Source organism: Lynx rufus, unplaced genomic scaffold, assembly GCF_022079265.1.
Source record: "Lynx rufus isolate CCGP_SWC_20201006 ecotype Redwood Valley unplaced genomic scaffold, mLynRuf1.p SCAF_3, whole genome shotgun sequence".
Taxonomy (NCBI): domain Eukaryota; kingdom Metazoa; phylum Chordata; class Mammalia; order Carnivora; family Felidae; genus Lynx; species Lynx rufus.
The window spans coordinates 154,020,723-154,043,294 of NW_025814845.1; the positions used below are offsets into that span (position 1 = coordinate 154,020,723).

A 22,572-nucleotide genomic window follows, 5' to 3' on the forward strand; every position below is an offset into this window, starting at 1 on the left:
GGATGAATGAATGAGTGAATATGAGCCAGCTCTCTGGCTAACAAGTAGGAGTTACAAAGGACAGAGACTCATGGTCAAAAATGTTCAAGAGATCAGGAGTGTGGTGATTAGTACCATAGGCTTTAGTGTCTACTGGATCTGGCCATGGCTGTGTGGTCTTGGCCCGGTCACCTAACTTTATTTCCTCATCTGTAAAATGGGAAAATATCTCTTCCACTATGGGATCTTTGGTGGGACTAAATAAGGTAGTATAGGATGTAAATAAATAGAGCATATATTAAGTTATAAACATGTTAACTGTCTTCTCCTTCATCTTCTAAGGGGGTTTATTTGCACCAACCAATTCTTGGACTTCTGTAGCATAAACTTAGTGATGGGAAGGGTAAAGTGGAGAGGTCTAAGTCCAATTGGGTTTGACTTACACTGAAAGAAGCAATGACTGAAGGGAGAAAAATAACATCTTGAAATAAACAATAGAGGGGAGAAAGAAAAGAGGCTGCCTGGGCCAGAATTCAGGAATCCAAAAGTACAAGTAAAGACATTTCTGGATAGCAGCCAACCTAAATGGATATTAAGAAATGATTATGAGAATTTTAAGAAATTTTGCTATCTTGAAAGTGAAACCCCAATGCTGTTTTTCTCCTGAAGAGGATAAAATTTTAAATTGATTTTCAATTCTTTTTAGATGATATACTAATAACATTTGTGACACTGTGAAGATATGACACTGTACTGAGAATAGCTTCAAGGGAAAAGGAGGCTGGCCAGCTTCATGCTGGTTACAGATACATAAGGAGCTTAGCACAGTGGTTGGCACAGAGTAGGTCTCAATAAATTGTGACCATTATCATAATGGGTAGGCAGAGGAGAAGGGATAGGTATGGGATCAGAAGGGTCAAGCCAACTTGGGGAGCTGGATTAATTAACTCAAGAAATCTATAACTGAGATATAGATTTGGAGATCCTGTAGGTCACGATCTTGTGGTTTGTGAGTTTGAGCCCCACATGTGCTGTCAGCACGGAGCCTGCTTTGAATCCTCGGTCTCCCTCTCTCTCTGCCCCTCTCCCACTCGTGCGTGCATTCTTTCTCTCTCTCTCTCTTTGACTCTCTCTCTCTTGCTGTCTGCTCCTCCCTTGCTTGTGTGTGCCCTCTCTCAATAAATAAATAAATAAATAAATAAATAAATAAATAAACTTAAAAAAAAAAGAATTAAAAAAATTTTTTTTCAGAGCCTAAAATGGAGTCCAAGCATGCCTAGGCCAGAGGGTCTTGAGATTCTCCGTGCCTGAGAGGGAACTGGCACCTTCGGAGACCCACCCCATGGTAGTGGCTAAGGGAAGAAGAGGGAGCCATGGTTGCCGGTATTCCAACAGCCATTTAGCTGTGTACAAGGAGCACAGGTGACTGAAGAAAATAGTTTCTGGCAAAGGGATCTGATGGTGTTTCCAAACCGAAGCCAGTACTAGCAGCAGCAGGTGGCTAAAGTGTATAAATGAGCCTTGTAGGATGTCAGGTCATGGCCATGAAGAAGTTGGCTGGGAAGAAATAATGCAGAGAAAAGTGACTTCCTTCTGCTTGGAGCAAGCAGGCTATGAAGGGTTTTGTTCTCAGGGCAAAAGCTCACTATAGCAGGCTCCTTCCTTCCTCTTCCTGTCTGCCACACATAGAGCCAGGAAGTAAAACCCCAAGAAAGTACAAAAAATCAGGTCAAAAAGGCAACAAGAGAGCTTCTCTTTAAACTGATAAGAACAGATACTACACTTGATCTTAGCCAAAAGGCCGAGAAGCGATGAGAAAGGATTTCTCTTTAAATGACTCAAACAGAACATAAGAGGTGTCTCTGAGCAATAAAAATATTCTGTTAAAATAAGATCATTCTGTCAAATGTTTGGATTTACTAATAAACCACAAGGAAGGGCTCTTGATGTCCAACTGAAATTTGGGAGGAGTGAAGACCACTACAGATCAGTTAGGAAAGTATCAGGTGGATTTCACATACTTCTTTGAAAAATCACCCTACTAAAATAAGTCTTCAAGGAATGATTTTTTTTTAAGTAGTCTTCATGCTCAGCACAGAGCCCTACCCGGGGCTTGAACTCACAACCCTAAGATCAAGACCTGAACTGAGATCAAGGGTTAGATGCTTAGCCAACTGAGCCACCCAGGGTGCTCTAAGGGATGATTTTTGTGATTCATTTGTAAGGATGTAGTGTGTGCCTCAACAGGAGGGGCTGGTCACACGGGTCACTTCAACACATTGGTGAAATTTTATTTCTCGCACAGGGTGATGGGTCTGGGGTGATCATTTCACCGTAATGTTCCATAACTCACATCTGTGAGTCTCAATGGGTGCAGCTGGCATTTGGGGCCAGACGATTCTTGGTTGTGTGGTACCATTCAACACCCATGGCTGCAGCCTGAAAAATACTTTGCCTCATGCCCCAGTGTCTCAATGTGACAATCAAAAAAGGAGGCCCTTAAATTGAAACACCTTCCAGGAAGCGTGGAACAACCCCCAGGGGGAACTGCTGACTCATCTCTTCAGTACCTGTTTTCTTCTGCACAGAGAAGTCATTACATAAGAAAGCCTCTCAATGATTCCTTTCCCTGCATTCAACAATTATGCATTGAGCCTGTGACACATATCGGCCCCATTCCAAGTGCTATGGATATATGTGGATGTAGCAGTGACAAGACAAAGTCCTTGCCCAGAGGAGCTCTCATCCCAGTTTGATACCAAAGAGATATACATGCTATATCAAGAATTGGAAACATGTTCATATCTTTGACTGAGTTCTATGCCTGGAAGCATACTCTGGATTGAATGTCTGTGTCACCTCCAAATCCATATGTTGAAGCCCTAATCTTCAATGTGATGGTATCTGGAGGTGGAACCTTTGGGAGGTAATTAGGTCATGAAGGAGAAGCCCTCATGAATGAGTTTAGTGCCCTTGTAAGAGCAACAAGAGAGAGATGAGATCTCTCTCTGCCATGTAAAGACACAGCAAGAAAGTGGCCAGGTCTGGAAGGAGGCCTCACAAGAATGCAACTGCCATCTTGGATGTCCAGTCTCCAAAACTGTGATAAATAAATTTCCATTGTTTAAGCCTCCCCAGTCTGTGGTATTTTGTTGTAACAGCCAGACCAGACTAGGACAAAGCATAAACTGTGGAAATGACTCAAAATACAGAGGGGCGCCAGGGTGGCTTGAGCATCCAACTCAGGTCATGATCTTGCGGTTCATGAGTTCTAATCCCTTGTTGGGCTTGCTGCTTTCAGCACAGAGCCCACTTACGATCTTCTGTCCCCCTTTCCCTCTGCCCCTCCCCTTCTCTCTCTCTCTCTCTCACACACACACACACACACACACACACACACACACACACACACTCTCCCTCTCAAAAATAAATAAACTTTAAAAAAATGACTCAAAATACAGAAATACCCTGTGTAAAAAGAAACTCACTGTAGAAATTTTTTAAATAGCAAAGTCCTCACAGCAAGCAGCCAATCTAAATAGTTTGAAAAGGGCCATGAAAATAATGGGAGGGCAGCACAAGGTTTATATGCTAGTTTTAAAAATTATCTAAAGAGATTGGAAAACTTTTGGAAAATGGTTCTATTGTAATAAATGGGAGGTATAGGATATGAAATCATATACAAAGAATGATAGTGCTAGGAGCTGAAACAAACAAATCCAGAATGAAATATATCAAAATGTGAACAGTGCTGTTTCGGGGTGGTGCATAGCCACACATATGTTTTTATTCTTCCAGGTTTCCTGTGTTTGAACTTTTGTATACAATGTGGTAGTTCAGAGGATGACCTCAGGAGTAAGAAACTGTTTTATTTCTGATTTGCTTTATGAATTTGGACAAATTAACTTCTCTGCTCTGGATGCTTCATTTGTAAACTGTAAACATTTTCCTATATCATAGAGTTCTCTCGAGGAGTAAATGAGATGATATAGGTAGAGAGAGAGCTTAGTGTAGTGCCTGTGCACAGTAGTGCTAAATAAAATGCTATTAGTCGTATTGGATGAACATACATTCATTTTATAAACTGTTGGATACCATTTGCTAACATCGTGCTGAAGATTTTTGCATCTATGTTCATGACAGATATTGGTCTGTAGTTTCCCTTTCATGTATATCATTCATAAATTCATTTTATAATTGTAAAAAAAACTCTTCAAAAATTATTTAGTTCAGCTGTTAAAATAGGCTTGGTTGTGCAGATTAGGCATTAAAAAATCATATTCAAATGGTAGGAGCAGACATCATCTTTCAGCTTGAGACAAATGCCATAGTATATGCCTGTGTGTTTGGCTCATATGCTACCAAGTGTAGAATTCATACCCTATGTATAAGATCAACTTTTAAGAGACAAATAAACTCCTTGTAAAATATAAAACTCTAAAATTAAAATGCTGGCTAGCCAGTAAATTTCACAGAGCCAGAGAGAAGAAGGATGGCCAAAATTCACTCAAGACATGATGAAAATGAAGTTGAACAGATATTTTGCTTTCTAGATCCTAGAAAGCAGAGCTCACTGATGTAGCCACAAAAATATAATCTCTGATTCTACAGACACTCAAATATTCAAATGTTTATTAAGCTTGTAAATCTTAGGCTGGAATTTTGGAGCCTTAAGTAAATTTAGAGATTCCTTAATGTGACTCTGTTTTTAAGTGAAGAAAGTGAGGCCCAGGGAGGTCAAGTGACTTGTCCAAGAATATCCAGGGAATTCTACTTTGGGCCAGCTGAAATTCTATTACCCCTCCTACATGTTATTACTTATGAATGGCAATCTCCCTTCCAGTCAACTTCCTATTTGGTCTTTATATCAAGTGATCTGGAAGATTACTGATCTCATTTGAGTACTCTCTAGGTATCAGTCCATTCATTCATTCATTCATTCACAACATCTGTTAATTGCCCACTCTGTGTTAGGCTCCATGTAGGCACTGGGGATATAATGGTGAGTAAGACACAGGCCTCCTATCTCCCAGAGGCCACCTCTGTTTCGAGATGGACAAGAGGCAGTTACTGTCAAATTTAGATAGGGACAATGGGAGATGGCCATCTCCAGCCACCTGATGCCCACCCACACACTTCCTCTTCTCCTCTGCCTCAACCAGCCTTCTCCTGTCACCCCTTCATAGATCTTTTAAAAGTATTTTGTGAATTCCTAGACCCTATAACATGACCTCATACCCCGGGGCTTCCCACCATCTAAGTGATTCTGATCATCCTTTTCCAGGGAATGTTGAGCCAGATGGGTATTCTGCAGGCAGAGGTTGAGTCCTTTGAGGCAGTGACCAGTCTCAGCCCCTGAGATTCTAATTCAATGAATTTGGGATGGGACTTGGAAAACTGGTATTTAAAAACTCCCTGGTGACTCATATCATCTGCCTCATCTAGGAAGACCATTGTAGCGGATATATAAACCAATCTGCCAGCCCTATTTACAGCACTTCTTGGACATTTACTGCCATAGACCCAAGACATTACCCCCTGTACACATCAGATCAATCGGAAGCTCTCTCTTCCCCACTAGAATTTGGAACTGAGACATGGAATTCTAGCCAGTAAATCTCTATTGGCTTTATAAATGGAATGTATCCATCTATCCATCATTAAACAACTATTCATTAATTCATTCAGCAAATTGGGGAAACAAAAACAAGTCCCTCTCTCATGGAACTTATTTTGTACTGGGGGTGGTGTTAATACATATACTAATATCTCAGGTTCTGATAAGTACTAAGACAAACAAAGCAGATATAGTCATCAGAATGGGGATGGCCCACAAGTCCTCTCCGATAAGGGGGAATTTGAATGATCTCCAAAGGAAGTAAGGGAGGGAGGAGTGGCTTTCTTTGTGGGGCTAGAAACTTCCAGGCAAAGAAACCGTATCATACAGAGTCCCTAAGTGTGCAGCCCCAGTGTGCTTGGTGTGTTTTTGCAACTGTGAAAAGGCCTGTGGGTCGAGGTAGAGAGGACTGAGTGAAGTGACAGGAGGAAAGGCAGAGAGGGCTAGGCCAGGGCTTGGCAAACCTTTTCTGTAAGGTCCCGGTTATTAATATTTTAGGCTTGAGGGCTATGTGGTCTCTATTGCAACTACTCAACTCTGCCGTTGCAGCTCAAAGGTGGCTATAGACAATATGTAAACAAGTGAGTGTGACTGTGTCCCAATAAAACTTTATTTACAAAAATGGGTGGTGGGCCATATTTGGCCTGCAGGCCATGGCTTGCCAACATTGGTTGTCAGCCAAGGTAAGACCTTTGGATTTTATTTTCAGTGAGAAAAGTAGCCATTGGACAGTTTAAAGGAGAGTAGTGAAAATAAATAAATATAAACAAACAAAAAATAAATAACAGAGAGAAGTGAAATGTTCTAACCTATATCTGAAATACATCTCCACAGCTGACTGATATTTTAAAGATTCACCATAGTCGCTTCTTGAAGAATGGACCATAGTGGGCTATGGGCAGAAACAGTTAGCAGGCAAGCACATCATTCCAGGTGACAGGTCGTGAGAAGGAAGTGGTCAGAACCCGGGTGTTCTGATGGTAGGGTTGACAGGATTTCCGGAAAGACTAAATACAGTGTGTGAGAGAAAGAAAGAATTCACAAATGCCTCTGAGGTCTACAGCCTGAGACACGATCAACGGAGAGAGCAGAGCTGCAGTTACTGGAGCTAGGAAAGACCGGAAGAGAAGCAGAGTTTGAGGAGGGGATTTTGGGTATGATCCTTCACGCCGAAGTCAGATGTCCAGTGGAGACAGCAAGGTGGACACCTGAGCTGGAGGCATGGGAGGAGATCATGGAGTCAGTGCTATAAATTTGGTCACCAATTTCAAGCTATATGGCTGGGTGAGATTCAGTCAAGGAACCAACCTATGGCATCCCATAGTGTGACAGTGTCATAAGAAACATCCTTCCAGGGCACAGGGTGGCCACAGGACATCCTGGACAGCGGTGGGGAAAGGTGGCATCAGTCCATGCTCTGTTGTCATTTCCCAACACCTAGGTTTCACTTCAGTGTGGGTGTGTAGGTGTGTGCAAAGTGCTCACACTCACCTGTGTACTATATACATGAATCTGTGTATGCTGGAATGGGGGTACCACCAACAGACACTGTGATCCTAACTGATGGCTGCAATAGGTTGAATGATGACCCCAAAGAGATATGTCGAGTCCAGAATCTGTGAATATAACCTCATTTGGAAAAAGGGTCTTTGCAGATGTACTTAAGTTAAGGATCTCAAGCTGGGATCATTCTAGACTCCCTGGGTGGCACCTAAATTCAGTGACAAGTGTCCTTCCAAAAGACATACAGACAACAGGTGCACAGAGGGGAGAAGAGGAGGGGATGTGAAGACAGAGGCAGAGATTGGAGTCCTGTAGTCCTAAGCCAAGGAAGCCTGGAGCCACAGAAGCTGGAAGAAGCCAGGGAAGAGTCTGCCTTTGAGTCCTGCCAGCCCTTTGATATGGGACTTCCAGCCTCCAGAATGGTGAGAGAGTACACATTTCTGTTTAATAAGCCCCTGGTTCTATGGTAATTTGTTACCACAGCCCTAGGAAACAAATACAACAGCTATACAAGTTCTGAGTTCTCAACACACCTAAGGGATAGTTTTTAAAAAGTGATCGAAGAACAAAATAATAAAAGTTAGCATAACTTATCACTCTGAGAGCATTCATTCTGATGTGACAAAAGCCTCTGTCTAACAGGGACGCTCGGCAATGCAACTGCCAGATTAAAAATAGAAACGTAAGCATAGGCACCTGACTGCTAATTTGTCGATATAATGAATGTAGGCATCCAGATAAATACAGAGAGGCTCAGAACTCTGCGTGCTTGCCTGGCGCTCGCCTCTGCAGGCGTCTGTGGGTGGGTGGGCTGGCCTGGTAAGCAAGTGCAGGAAATGGGGAGGGGATGCAGAAAGGAGGAGGTCCTTGTTCATGTGCCTTTTTTTATATCACTGTGAGAGTCTCTGTGGTAATGTTTTGTGGTCTCCTGGCTGAACCCTTTCCTCTCAGGTTTTCAGGGACTGTCCTTAAGTATAGTGCACTAGCCTTGCGTGGCTTTGTGTATTCTCCTTAGGGCAACCTTTCTTTTAGAAACAGCAACTTTCTGGGACAAGGATTTCCTCTTGCACTTCAACCTTGTGGTCTCACCCCCAGGGACATCTGAAGGAGGGCAGCGGGGCTTGCTCTGGGAACAAAGAACCTGAGACCATGAACTTTGGGGCTGGAGACACCTCCTCTGACCACATGGGGTTGCTGACCCTGTGCTGTAGTCCATTCAGGTTGATGTAACCGAGTACCGCAGACTGCAAATATTTATATCTCATGGTTCGAGATGCTGGTAGTCCAAGATCAAGGTGCCAGCAGATTCGGTTTTTGGTGAGAGCTCCCTCTCTGGTTCACAGATGGCTGGTTTCTCTCTGGGTCCTCACATGGCAGACAGAGCTCTGGTGTCTCTCCCTCTTCTTGACAGGACACTAATCTCATCATGGGGGTCCCACCCTCATGATTTCATCTAGTCCTAATCACCTCCCCAAGGCCTCACCTCCTAATATCATCACATTGGGGGTTAGGGCTTCAACACATGAATTTGTGGGGTTGTGGGGGACACAAATGTTCAGTCCATAGTACCCAGTGTCTGGTTAAGTGACAGGTTTAAACTTGAAACTACATGTGTAGGGCAGGGACACTGGGTCTCAATATCTGAAATGTATCCTTCTGGGAATATTCTTGAATGTATCGTATATACAATGACCACTGGATTTATAGGTAAGGTCAGTGAGTACAGAGCAGGTTACACTGGGGCCAGATTCTGCCTTGCTCACACACCAGGCAAGACGTGCTGCAGGCCAACCCTGCAGCCTAGAAGTCTTGCTGTGAGCGACAGGATGCAGCTAGACCAGGCAGAAGGGCAAATGCTGGCTTAGTCTCTGTTCTCCCCAGGGATGTAAATGTGGATTATTAGTAGAATGATGTTTCAGGACAAAACAAGGATAAATCTTGAACATGGCTTTTCAGCATGACAGAGGCTGGCCAAGGGAGAGGATTTTAGTGGTGTGGGCCCCCCCAGCACTCTTGTGACCACACCATATTGCAGATAAGTACTTAATTTTCTGCTTGAGGCCCTCCTGTATGAGACACAGAAGTCCCATGATGAGCAGAAAAGCCTACGCAGAGAGCGGGTCAGCCGACATCAGGCAGAGAGAGAAAACACCATGAGCCAGCAAGTCAGTATGCCCGGCAAAGACAAGAGTGAATATGGCGCTTACAAGTAGTGACATATAATTTATCCTCCAAATCATGATGTTCTTGAGATTGGCAGGGGTACTGTTAATGATCATCTTTAGATAGTGTGTGTAAACCAGGACTATCTGACATAAATCAGGATGTAAGGTCAATCTACGCAGAAGAAGATGGGGTGGGGGGAGGAGAAAGGGGAAGGGAGGGAGAGAACAAGAGACGGAGAGAGAGAGAGGGGAGGAGAGGAAGGGAGAATGGGAATAAAAGACAAGCTAGTAAGAGTCAAAGAGAGACGCCCTGTGTGGGCACGCCTGGGTGGCACTCTGCTACTTGTTTACAAAGTGTTATCTTAACCTCTTTCCCAGACAAGCAAATTAGCATGTTAGAGAAATATATAATGATATAAGCCTCCACTTGCAACAGAGAGTCAGAGCTTCCAAACAAAAAGAATTTCTCACGAATACCAAACAGAAGGGAAACCAAAACTCAAGAAGAGCAAAATACATTTCTCATTTGGCACTCACTCCCTTCCCTTCAACACCTGTCTGCTTTCTGCTGGATCCTAGGCTCAAGGGCCAGCGCTTATTTACATAGCTTTTAACAGCCCAGAGAAAACATCAGGAGGCTATTGCATTCACATAGAAAGATGTTGAGAACAAGAAGGAAAACATGAAATCAGCAAGAGCACATGGCGGTAACTGTTTTGGAAATGTGCTACCACATGGACCATGCCAGGGTGATGCTCTGTTGTTTCTACTGGATCAGACACAGCTATGTGGGGGTGTCAGTGTTTCAGATGTGTTCTTATGGAAGGACAAGTGCTTGGCTAACTGAGCATGGGGAGGATGGTGAAAGAAGACAGGAGCTGGAAGTAGAAAAACCCATCCAAGCACAAAGCCCCACTAGGGAAGGAGAGTGCAGGAAGAAGTCGGGAGCAGAGGGGGGGGGGCACTCCCCAAGAGTCTCAGGCAGGAAAGCTGGGTCTGGATCTGTATGCAACTGTACACAGTGTCCACAAACGGGTTCTGAAGAGCAGAGCTGTTCCTTGATGTTTAGACCAAACTCTTTCGTATTTTAAAATGCTCTCACAGACCCTCTTTCTTCCTATCAGAGCACTTGCCTCCATTTGTCAAGGTTCATTGACTAGTGTGAGTCGATGTCAGGCTCACCCTTGGCCTAGAAGCCCCATGAAAGCAGGGGGTGCATCTGTTTTGCAGTATGATGATACTCCCAGGCCGTAACTAGCATGGTGCCAGGTGCATGGGGTATTCCACAAATATTTGTGGAATGAACCAAGACATTATTTAAGACTCTTTCATTAATGATCTCGCCCATAGCCATGTCTCCAACCACCACCCAGAGGCTGACAACACTCAACTGTTCATCTTCAGCCCCATTCTCTCCTCCAGAATTGTGAATCAAAAAGTCTGCTCCACATTTTCATGTGAAAATGTTAGAGCATCTCAACTGCACTTGACAGGTCCCAAACTGAACTTGTGAGCTGCTTCCTCTCCAACCAGTTTTTCCTCAAATGTTTTTTATCTTAGGGAGTGGGACCCTCTTCACCTGAACCAGGGCTGCCACCTTCATCTTCTTCATTCCTGCATCTCCTGTCCATCCGCAAAACCTTTCATTCATATCTCCTAAATTCTCTAGATAGTAATAATTTATCTCCATAGATCATGATGGTTAACAGTGCAGGCTGAGGAGATGTGGTGACTGGGTTTGAAAACAGGCTCCGCTACTTGCTAGCAATTTGCTTAACTACTCGGCACCTTGTTTCCTTATATACAAAATGGAGATAATAATAGTATTGCTTCATAGAGTTCCTTTGAGATAAGTTCCTTTGAGTAAGATAATACATATGATGTCCTTTCAAAAGTGTTAGCTGCTATCATCACCACCACAATTATAATCATCACCACCATCATCACCATCATCATCAACACTATCATCATCACCACCATCACCTCAATGTCATCACCGCAACCATCACCACCACCATCACCACCACCACCATTACCATCAACATATCGTCACCATGACTGTCATCATTGTTACCTTAATGGCTATACTCCTAATCTAAGTTATCATCATCTCTCCTATGGGTCACTTCAATAGCCACCTAACATCTCCCCACAACCATTCTTGCCTTCTTCCAACATATTTTCCACTATGTAACTCAAGTGATCTTTTAAAAATGCAATCTCATGCCATTCATATGTTTAAACTACTAAATCAGTGGCTTCACACAAAAGATGAGATGAAACCAAAAAATTTTAGCATAGTTTAAATAGCCAACCTTGGACATCTCTTAGCCTCAAACCTGCCATATACCTTCCCACTTCAGGACCTTCCAGGTCCTGTCTACCTGAATCAGAGATGGCGTTCTTGACACCTCCCTCTTCTTCATTCTTGCGTGTCCTATCCTCTGCTGATATATCTGTGCTGGAAATACGCTGTTCCCTCTGCCGATAACACTGTTCCTCTTGCCTTCTCCTCTTTCCTTCCCTCCATGGTCAAAACCCCTCTGAAATATTGGTTATACTCACTGTCTCCACTCTCCCATTAACTTCACAATGGCTTCTGCCTCCATCTTTCCACTGAAATTGCCCAGCAAAAGAACATGGCCACTGTTACTGAAGCCAACGAACTTATTTTTAGCCTTATCTGACTTGACCTTTCTGAGTGTCTGAGATTGCTAACCACTCTTTCCTCAAAGTTTCCTCCACCTTTGTATCCCCTGCCTAATCTCTTGGTTCTCTTCATCTTTCTCTGGATAATTCTTCTTTTTCCTTCATCTAACCCTTTTTCTCTATCAGCCTCTTAGAAGTTGCTTTCCCAGGGTTTCCTGATTATAACTCTTCCTCATTTGCTCTACTCACTCTCTGTGGGTGATCCCATCCATTCACATCATACCCATTGCATTATGACTCCAAAATCCTTCTCTCTGGGTCCTTCCTCCCTCCCCAGCTCCGGGCCCATGTTCCTCCATGGGGGCGTTTCATAAACACTTCAAACACAACACATATAAAGCTGAAATCTCAGAACATAACCTTCCTGTCTCTGTTGGTATCTCAGTGAAGGGCTCTGACACCTATTCAGTTAACCAAGCAAACGCATGAGTCATTCTTGTCTCCTTCCTTTCTCTCCCTCCCTACATCCAGTTAATCATCAAATTCTCTTAACTCTGCCTCCTTAGATGTACTCAGATGTGTTGACTTGTCTTTGCTCCAATGCCACTCCCTTAGTTCAGGCCCTCATCATTTCCCACTTGCACTATGGCCACAGCTCCCTAATCCATGTCCCCAGCCTTTCCTCTCTCCTGCCCTTTTTGTGCTGCTATCAGAGTTGAGGGAAAACATATCCCCAAATTATTTTCCAGAGAACTAGTGGCCCACCTTTTAAAGGAAGGGTTTCTTAGGCAAATAAGAAATGACTTAGTTAAGAAAACATCTCCTCTGTGGCCCTTTTTTAGTGATTTACCACACATATCAGCATATTTAAGGTTCTGGGAAGTCCTGTCACAAAGAATCTATTTGGAATTGTTTAACCAAGCATTTCCCAGACTTCTTTGACCATAAAATCCCTTCTCCTGGACATACTTCTTAACATCTTGCAGGATATTATATACTGTTCGAAAACACCAATCTGGCCATCTTACTTCTCTCTTTGAAAATAGGACAGGGAAGTGGATAAACATTAAAAGAAGACAAATTGAGCTTTATTCTATGAGCAATTAAAAATCCTTGGACTTCTGAGTGGGGGAAATGACCTAATATTCACTTAATCAGTAGCTTCCAATGATCGAGCTCCTACTGTCTGATAGGTTTTTCTCATCTACCACTTCAGTTCTTACAAGACTAAGGTGGGTATAATCCCCAAGTGAGGAGACTGAAGTCAGGTTGGTTAAGTATTGGGCCTAAGGTCATATAACCTATAAAGGTGGAGTCGTCTGTGGCTCAGGGTCTAGTTGGCTTCAAAAAAATTTTTTTTAATGTTTTATTTATTTTTGAGACAGAGAGAGACAGAGCATGAGCAGGGGAGGGACAGAGAGAGACGGAGACACAGAATCCAAAGCAAGCTCCAGGCTCTGAGGCATCAGCACAGAGCTCAACGTGGGGCTCGAACTCACAAACCACGAGATCATGACCTGAGCCAAAGTTGGATGCTCAACCGACTGAGCCACCCAGGTGCCCCAAATTGGCTTTAAAGCCATGGCTGTTTGCAATAAGCAGGTGCCATTTTACCTGCAGGGCAGATTGGAAATAGGCAAATCTAAGGCTTGGACATAAATTCCTAGAAGGCCATCACTTCTTTCTTTGTTCTTCTTTACCTTTGCTCTCACACCCAGATAATGCCTTGAGTACTAGCCATTCTTCTTAGGCTTGGGTCCCATTTTCTTTTCTATAGTCCCACTATATATATATATATTTTTTTTTTTTTTTCTCCTTATGCACTCAGCACATCATCAGCTCCAGGATAGCTCCTCTCTTGCTTAAAAACTTTGTGTTTCTCCCTAGTGCCTGTCCAAGTCCAAATTTCTCAGCCTGACATTCTAAGCCCTCCCTTAACTGCCATCAACTTTCCTTTCTGATCTTAACTTTGACACTTTTCAAAATATTACACATATTACCCCAACTGAACTACTCACTATTTAGCAGCCTTCCTGCTTTTGTTCTTGCTCTTCCCTACTGTTGGAAAGTACCTATCTTTTGGTGTCCCTTTTCACTATAACTCCGTAGAACAAGTCCTAATCTAGACCAATCAGATGCTCTTAGGTTTTCAGCGTAAAGGGCAAGGAAGTGCCCCACCCCCTCCAAACTCAGAGGGCAGGTTAACTTCTGAAAATTAAACTAGTAAAACCCACAGTGGATGACATCAGCCAACTGCAAAGATAATATACCCAAAGGAAGTCTCAAGAAGCAGGTAGTTAAGGAGATATGAAAACATCTCCCTGGAAGAAGGTACCCAGCGCTTATTCTGAGGACACAACACTACCTACATTTCTGGAACCATAAGATGAGCAAACAAAGCACTTTCAAATCAGTTACAGGGAGCACAGGGAATAACTGAACCGTGATCAACTGTGCTAACTGGCCAAGGCAGTGACTCAATCAATTACATTCTGCTCTGGTGTATTGAAACATAGCTTGTGCTGTAATAGACAGAAGGCAGGTAAGGAGAAAAATGTGGAGTGGCTGCTTCCAGCACCAACTAGAAGAGACACTGAGTTTGGGGGATACTGACTTTTGGGACAGGGGAAGGATCGGGGATGAAGGGATTGGAAAGAGTTCATCCAGCTTTCTCAAAGCTGGTTAGTTTTCCCCAAAGTCCTGTGTTTCCTTTGTTCAAATGACAAACCCACCAAGGCACCTTTTGAAAACCAATCTGGCTTTCTTTTGCATCATCAGAAAGGGATACACTGGGCAGTGAAAAGGGATATCCTCAGTGTATCTATCTCATGGGGTTCTTGGGAGGATTCAATGAGATAATGTGTGTTGAGGTATGGATATAGGCTGTACAAAGTAATTGTTCTATAAATGCATGTGTTTAAAATTAGTGTACTGTAGGTCTGCCTTTGGCGACAAGTTCTTATACATCTGCTTAAGGTAAACTGGCTTCCTGGCATCTAGGTGCCTGGATGATGGTGGGAACCCACACCTGCAAAACAGGCTCCATGACCCTGGATGAGAATGAGCCAATTGAAGCCTTGTCTTGGAAAGGGCCTGACAACCATCCACCTGGTCTAGGGCATCTGTAGTTCATTATCATCCTCCAACCTCCTTTCTCTAAGCGCTAAGCATATGTCTTACACCATTTTTGTTCAATTTTCAATGTCATCACTTGCATGTATCTCTAACTCCAATTCTGTCAGAGTGTATACTCCTTGAGGATGGAGGCTCTTATGTCCCTTGCAGGGCTTCAAATGTGATAAATCTTCAATAAGTTGAAATGAGATGAATTAAAGATAAGGCAAATGATCTTGGGTTCAAATGAAGACTATAAAATCTGTCCCCCCAGTGAACTTGGTTGCAGACCCCCAGGGAGGGGAGCTGGTGCTACAGGCTGAGAGTGTCTCTCCTGGTGTCCCCATCCCAGAGAGTGGACACAGGAGAGCCTGCTAGGTTGAAGGAGGGCTGTTCAGCTGCCCCAGAAGGGGACAGACAGACCAGAGGCAGACGATTGGATAGAGCCTGCCACACTTACCTGGATCTCTGTCTGCACAGTGCATTTAACCAACTTGAAGTTCTTCCCGGTGTTGAAGCTGTTACTATAGAAGCACACCTTGAGGATCCGCACGTCTTCCTTTTCCACATCTACTGGCACCACCACCATGGGCTCTGGGGGGCCTTCAGGCCGACGTAACGTGCCCACCTTCACTCGGCTCAGGGGCTCGGACACCCCAGACATTCTCTCAGGCGGCAGCTAGGACCGGCACATCTCAGTCCTGTGGAGACAGCAGAGGGACAGCCCCGAAATGAGTCCGAGTAGGCCCCCATGCCTCATGCCCCAGGGACGGCACCCACCAAGCTCCAGAACCCAGCAAACCACACTTGCTCCCATTCTCAAAAACTCCCCTTAAAGGCATCCAGCTTTATTGACTGGGGGAAGCTGAAACACAAAGGAGCAGTTTGCATCAACATCCGGGTATAAAACCCCGGGACCTTGAGTTCCCGGGCTGAGAGCATTCTCTTCTAGAAGCCCCTCTCTCCATCACATTTCTCCTCCCACACTGACTCCAGGCAAGAGGCCCACATTTTGCAAGCGCAGCTGCGGGAGGAGGCGGCCACAGCATGGTTCCAAGGCACAGCTGAGCAGAAAAAGCAAAGAGCGAGACAGTAGAAAATAGCAGGAGAGAAACAGGGACAAGAGAAGAAGCAGAATCGGAGAATGGGTGGCCCGGAGGGAGCCTCAATGGAGAAGGCAGGAAAGGGCCCAGGTGGGGGGCCCGTCCATGAGCTGATGGCATTGTCTGCCCCCACCCGCAGCTGCCAACCCGAACTTCCTGGTCAGGAGGCCTCAGTCCCACAGGAACTCATCATACAGCACATGGTTCATTGCACACAGGAGAATTCAAGAGGAATAGCACTCCCACAGTTCAATGTGGGAGGTCCTCTGCCAGGTGGGAGAGGACTGGGCTGGGACCCTAGAAGATCCAGCCCAGTTTGGATGACAGTTTGGTCAACACTTCCATAGACTGTGAGAATCCTAGGAATCTTGAGCTCTCTCTGAGTCCCTGCAAAATAGCTCCTGTCCTCTTGATCCAACACAACCCTATAGGGTTTACTTCTCATTGCTCTAAAGCAGGAACACCCCAAGGAAACAATGCAAGTTTTATCTGCAGGCTGGTGGTGTCAACCTTGGCTCCGCATTAGGATCCCCTGGGAAGCTTTTAAGAAAGCCTAAATCCGGCTCTGTGCCCAGAGATGGCCACTGAGTTGGCCTGTGGGGAGACCTGGCATTTTTAAGTTTCCAAGGATTTTTCTAACATTTAGCCTGGGCCGGGAGCCACCTTTCTCGACTAACCTTAGCTCTCATTCTGAACTAATTCTTACAGAAAAATTATCTCCCCTCTAACAAGACACTGTAATTCTAGGGGGACGTTTTTAGACCAGCAGTTGGGGGCAAAAGAATGGAACTGGCAATGTGAAAACACAAATGTGGAGGCAAGATTTTAGAAGCGGAACCAAAGTCATGGTAATCCATTTACACAGTGCTGGGCACTAGCAGGGAAGATGTTGACAGTCATTGGCTTTAAGGACTTGTCCCTTTTTTAAGTAGGCAGTGTGTATCATGAGGGCATGAAGGAGATGCTGTGAGGACGAGGGAAAAGCAGGGCATGTCCCTTCCATCAGGGGTGGCCAGACAATGGGCAGAACACCAGTCTCAGTCCTCAAGGGCAGCCAGAATTTGAGACAAGACAGAAGGAGAAAAGAATATCCAGTCTCCTTTATTTTAGAGGCTAGTATGTATATTCTAGAAGTATCCATGACATTTTCCTTTTTTTAAATGTTTATTTATTTATAATTTTGAGAGAGAGGGAGAGAGAATGAGAGTGGAGGGGGAGCAGAGAGCCAGGGGATGGAGGATATGAAGCTGTGGGACAGAGCGCGGGGCTCAAACTCATGAACCATGAGATCATGACCTGAACTGAAGTCAGATGCTTTACCGACTGAGCCACCCAGGTGTCCCTGTGCTATTTTTCAATAAATATCCACTGAACATGTCCTGTGTGCCAATACTCTGGTATGTGCTGTGCATGAACCTCCATTTCCCCCATACTCTCAACAAGGTGTCCATAGGAAATAGCTTGAGAGGCAACCCTGGGAAGCCCTTTGAGGGAGTGGGAAATGCATGGTAGGGAAGGGAAGACAGCCAAAGGAGGGTTGTCAATGGAGTTGTCACTAAGGCAGCTGCAGTGCAGTCCTGCTGGGGACTCTGGGAGCTGGGACATGCTGTAGACGTGCTGTGGACCTGCTCCACCAACGGAGGGGCAGGGAGGAGGATTGGGGGTATTTATACACCTTTTCTTTTTTTTTTTAATATATGAAATTTATTGTCAAATTGGTTTCCATACAACACCCAGTGCTCATCCCAAAAGATGCCCTCTTCAATACTCATCATCCACCCTCCCCTCCCTCCCATCCCCCATCAACCCTCAGTTTGTTCTCAGTTTTTAAGAGTCTCTTATGGTTTGGTTCTCTCCCACTCTAACCTCTTTTTTTTTTTTTATACACCTTTTCTTACAGACGTCATTCCTAGCATTGCCAGCCAGTTCTACACAAGGGCAGAGCGGACCCGGGAGCCAGAGAAAGTCGCAGGCAAAAAGATGCAAATGTTGGTAGGCAGAAGTAAGCAGGAGAATACTGGAATGTCAAGGCCCAAGGGGCTATTAGATGGGACAATGACAGATCTGCTACAGGATATGAAGAGGAGGGAAGGTGTGCCCCTAAAGAGCATACACTCTAGTCATGGAGACACACACACACACAGCACTAGGCATACACATAACAGGTCCCAGATTCAGGAAATGCTGTGTCTATTTAGCCAGGGGCCCCATGACCACTGGGTATCTATTCGTATACACTAGTGTTCAGGTAGGGGCTTCATGATGCAGTTTTGTAAAACAGGTGTTGGGGTAAGAAGGAAATGGAGTGGCACACGGCGTCCATCCCCGTGGACTGGATGGAAGTCAAAGGGCCTGTATTCCAGAAGCCATTTGGAAACCAGGGGCACAATCAGTGCTGTCATGTTGCCTAGCGGGGACATGGATTCCGAGCTGGGGAGAAGGGCTACGCCCACATCTGTAGGTCACAACGCCTGGCTTCCGGGAGTCCACGATGCAGGGGGTGGGCTGCCTTTCAGGAGACGCCCCCTGGCCCAGACAGCACTCTCATCCAAAGGGTGCTGGTGCCAGTGAGCACACAGGGGATGCCCCAGGGACTCCCTGCAACATGGGGGAAGAATTGGAGACAGAATAGCCAAATAGAAATAGCATGTCAGTAAAATGCAAAAGATCTGGTGCAACCTGGGCACCCCCATTTTCACATATTCTGTGAGCCATTGGCTGAAGTTAAGAGTGAAGCAGAGGAGCCCTTTCTGACAGGCAGAAGAAGGGGCAGAGATAGAGCAGGTGAGTTAGAAATCTTTGCATGGGACAGAGGCCAGGGCAAGTCTGGCGGTGGGCGGTGGGGGGGAGGTGCTTGGTGAGGAAGGGATTAGACCACCATGGCTCAGGTAATGGTCTCCTTGGTTGTGAGCTCAAGCCTCGCCTCGGGCTCTGTGTGACAGCTCAGAGTCTGGAGCCTGCTCCGCATTGTGTTTCCGGCTCCCTCTGCCCCTCCCCCGCTTGTGCTCTCTTTCTCAAAACTAATAAATAAACATAAAAAAAAATCAAACGTATGCAGCTGCCATCAGTCGATGAAATGTGGTGCTTTTAAATTGGAGCAGCCAAGAGGCTGGAAGCATGTGATCAGGACACGGAGCAAAAGGAACTCTCGTTCATTGTTGGTGCAAACTTTGGAAGACAGTTGGACGGTTTCTTACAAAACTAAACATATTCTTACCATACGATCCAGCAATAGTGCTCCTTAGTATTTACCCAAAGGAGTTGAAAACTTATGTCCACACAAAAACCTACACATGGATGTTTATAGCAGCTTTATTCATAACACCAAAACTCAGAAGCAACCAAGATGGCCTTCAGTAGGTGAATGGGTAAATAATCTGTGGTACATCCAGACGATGGGATATTATTCAGTGCTAAAAAGATAGGCTCTATCAAGCCACAAGGAGACGGGGAGGAAACTTAAATGCATCTAACTGAAAGAAGCCCATCTGAAAAGGGTACACACTGTTTGATTTCCGCTATATGCCGTTCTGCAAAAGGCAAAACTACAGAGACAGTAGAAAGATCAGTGGCCGCCAGGGGCTGGGGGAAAGAAGAGATGTACAGGCGGAATACAGAGGACTTTAAGGCACTGCAGATACTCTGTGTGATATTATAATGATGGATATCTACCATTATACATTTGTACAAACTCATGGAGTGTATAACGTCAAGAGTGAACCCTAACGTAAATTATGGACGCCGGGGGTGGCGGTGATGTGAAGCCTGTCGTAGTAAATGTACCACTCTGGTGGGGGGACAGCCATAGTGGGGGAGGCTGTGCATGAGTGTGGGTGGGGGTATATGGGAAATCTCTGCCCCTTCCTCTCAGTTTTGCTGTGAACATAAAACTGTGCCAAAAAAAAAATAATAATAACAAAGTCTATTCAGAAAAAAATGGAATGATGAGAAACCACAGCTGGATAGTTGACCCCCATTACCCAGACTGACTGGGCAGCGACCAGCCCGTTCAGGAGCCAGCCTCCACCTCTGCCCTGAGCAAAGAGAAACATTCATAGTCTACATCTGACTGGACACAGCCCACCCAGACTGATGCATTGGCCACCACCAACATGCCTCGAGGACCCTGGTTTCTTATCTTCATCAGTTTTTCCAGGCCTTTGGTTTAGGAGCCATCATTTCTAGTGGTCAACATGGCTCTTGTTGAAATGCTTCTGCAAAACCATTTCAGTCACTCAGGATCTACTTCTCCCTTCAGCTGGAGCTAAGTCCTGCAGGTCTGCCTTTAATCCTTTGCAGCAGTATCCTCCAGATATTTATTCCAAGAATGTAAGTGCTTTATACTTAAGCATCTCCTTGGAGATGGGCATGGATGAGTATGCCCATTTTACAGATGAGAAAACATAAGAAATTTTTAAGCCATCTGGTCAAGGATTCCTGCTTGTTGAGTAGCAAACTTGGATCCCAGAGCAGATCTGAATTCAAGTACAAAGTTTTTCGCACTTTCCCATCTGCCTTTGAAAAAGGTAGTATCTCTTGATATTACTGACGTTGGCACAAACTCCATGTGAGGAGGAATGTGTCAACTTGGCATTGAATATCCTCAGTCTGTGAAGAATCCTGAGGTCCTCCAGCTTAGGGAGCATTACCTCCCCAAGCTTGGTCTCAGTTGTGAGAGTCTCCGGAGGGGACTCACGTGTTTGGTCAAAAGACGCAGGCCCAGAAAAGTGGTACCACATCTCCACTGACACGTGGAAACTTCCTCAAGGGCACCCCAAACTCCCATCTGTCAGCGCTGATCTGCAATGGACTGCCAAGGGATCCCCCCAAAACTCCCTGAAGCAGAGTAACTGAAAGGTGTGATGTAAGGAATCGTCAGCCACCTGCCTTCAGGGTCTTGGAGAACATAGCTCTCAACATCACGTGCGAGTTTCTCTTCTTGTCAGTTCCAGTTCATTTTCTGGCCAGTTCTAAAACCCTGGGCAAGCTCCTTAACCTCTCTTGGCCTCCTTTTCCTCACCTGTAAAATGGGGGTAATGCTCCCTGCTCTGTTTGCCTTATAGAAAGTTTGTGAGGACAAAGTGCAAACATGTAAATGAAAATTCATCATAAGCAATAAAGCTGAGTGCAAATGAAAGGCTTTATCATCATGGTTATCACTCGCCTATTTCCTAAAACCTTGTCTGACTATCTGTAGTCCCCATATCTTGTTCCCCCTTCCAAAGGCTCATGGGGAGAGGTGTGTGTGTGTGTGTGTGTGTGTGGTGTGTGAAATTCAGATTTGCAGCATTGGCCAATTTCCACGGTGTAAATATTCCCACTATGGCTGATTTCAAGCCACCAACATGTGTCACTGAACACAGAGTTGGGAGATATGAGAGTAACCCACTGACTGTAGCTCCCCTGTTTCTGACAACTGAACTTGTCTATTTCTCCAGCTCTTGCCTGATTACTTGAATTTCTCATCACTAGCTTGTCTCTGTATTTTGATGATCCTTAAATCCTTTGTCTCTCAACCTGTGAGCCAAAAGTGCCATCCCTTCTTCCAGTCAAGACCTGACCCCCTCCCCCCAGCCTGGTAATCCCTCCCTGCATCTCATCCCTGCCCCAGCCCCTGTGAGCAGTGTGAGAGGAGAGAAGTTCCTCCGGCACCCGCGGAAACTCTGGACCTGAGCCATCACGGGCTCCAGCATGCCTCCCAACCCAGATCTGCCCAAATCCAAGTCAAAGAATAACAAACACAAGGAAATGCGCTCAAATTAAAACAGGAAAGGTTTTGATTGGCTAAAAGAATGCCTTGGCCCAAACCTGTAAAGGGTAGTACGGGAACCTGCATAATCTCTGAGTCCCTGAAGTCGTCAGGAAGAAAATTAATGATACTCTTCCTGAATGGCAAGACATTCACCTGCTGAAAGGATGGGGTCCTGAAGCAGGGTTTAAATCCCTTCAGAGCCTCTGGGTTACCACTGTGCCCAGGGCTGTGTTCCTAGCAGGGGAAGCTGACAGGGTCACAGGCATCAGTATCACAGAAAAATACAACGTTGCCCTTGAAGACGTTGGAGTGGAACCGTACGTCTTTATTGGACACATACTGTGTGCCAGGAATTTATGTAAGTGATCTCTGATTCTCCAGAAAATTCTGCAGGATAGGTAATGATAGCTTCATACCCCCCAAAAGGGAAACTGAGGCCTAGCGAGATGACCTTGTCCAGATCACACAGCTGGTAAGTGGCAAACACTTAAGGCCACCATGTTGCCTCACTCTGAAGTCCATTGTGAGTAATGCCCCAGACTTGCATGGCATGGCAGCTCCAAGCACATGAGTTTTTTTTTTTTAATGTTTATTTAATTTTGAGACAGAGAGAGACAGAGCATGAGTGGTGGAGGGGCAGAGAGAGAGGGAGACACAGAATCAGAAGCAGGGTCCAGACTCTGAGCTGTC

General features: G+C 45.0%; 1 protein-coding gene and 1 pseudogene across 6 annotated transcripts in view; both read right to left on the reverse strand.

The window, feature by feature from the left end:
• The window catches only part of PTK2B (protein tyrosine kinase 2 beta), a 126,593-nt gene that overhangs the window by 46,299 nt on the left and 57,722 nt on the right, over positions 1-22,572 (reverse strand). For 5 of the 6 annotated variants that reach the window (XM_047090876.1, XM_047090875.1, XM_047090877.1 and 2 more), the window contains exon 2: positions 15,488-15,728. In XM_047090876.1, the coding sequence (XP_046946832.1) occupies positions 15,488-15,691 (204 nt within the window). In that variant the 5' untranslated portion in view covers positions 15,692-15,728. Of the gene's footprint in view, positions 1-15,487; positions 15,729-22,572 lie in introns of those variants that run through there. The other variant, XM_047090879.1, reaches the window with a different exon arrangement.
• LOC124521484 (uncharacterized) lies at positions 1,689-1,792 on the reverse strand (annotated as a pseudogene).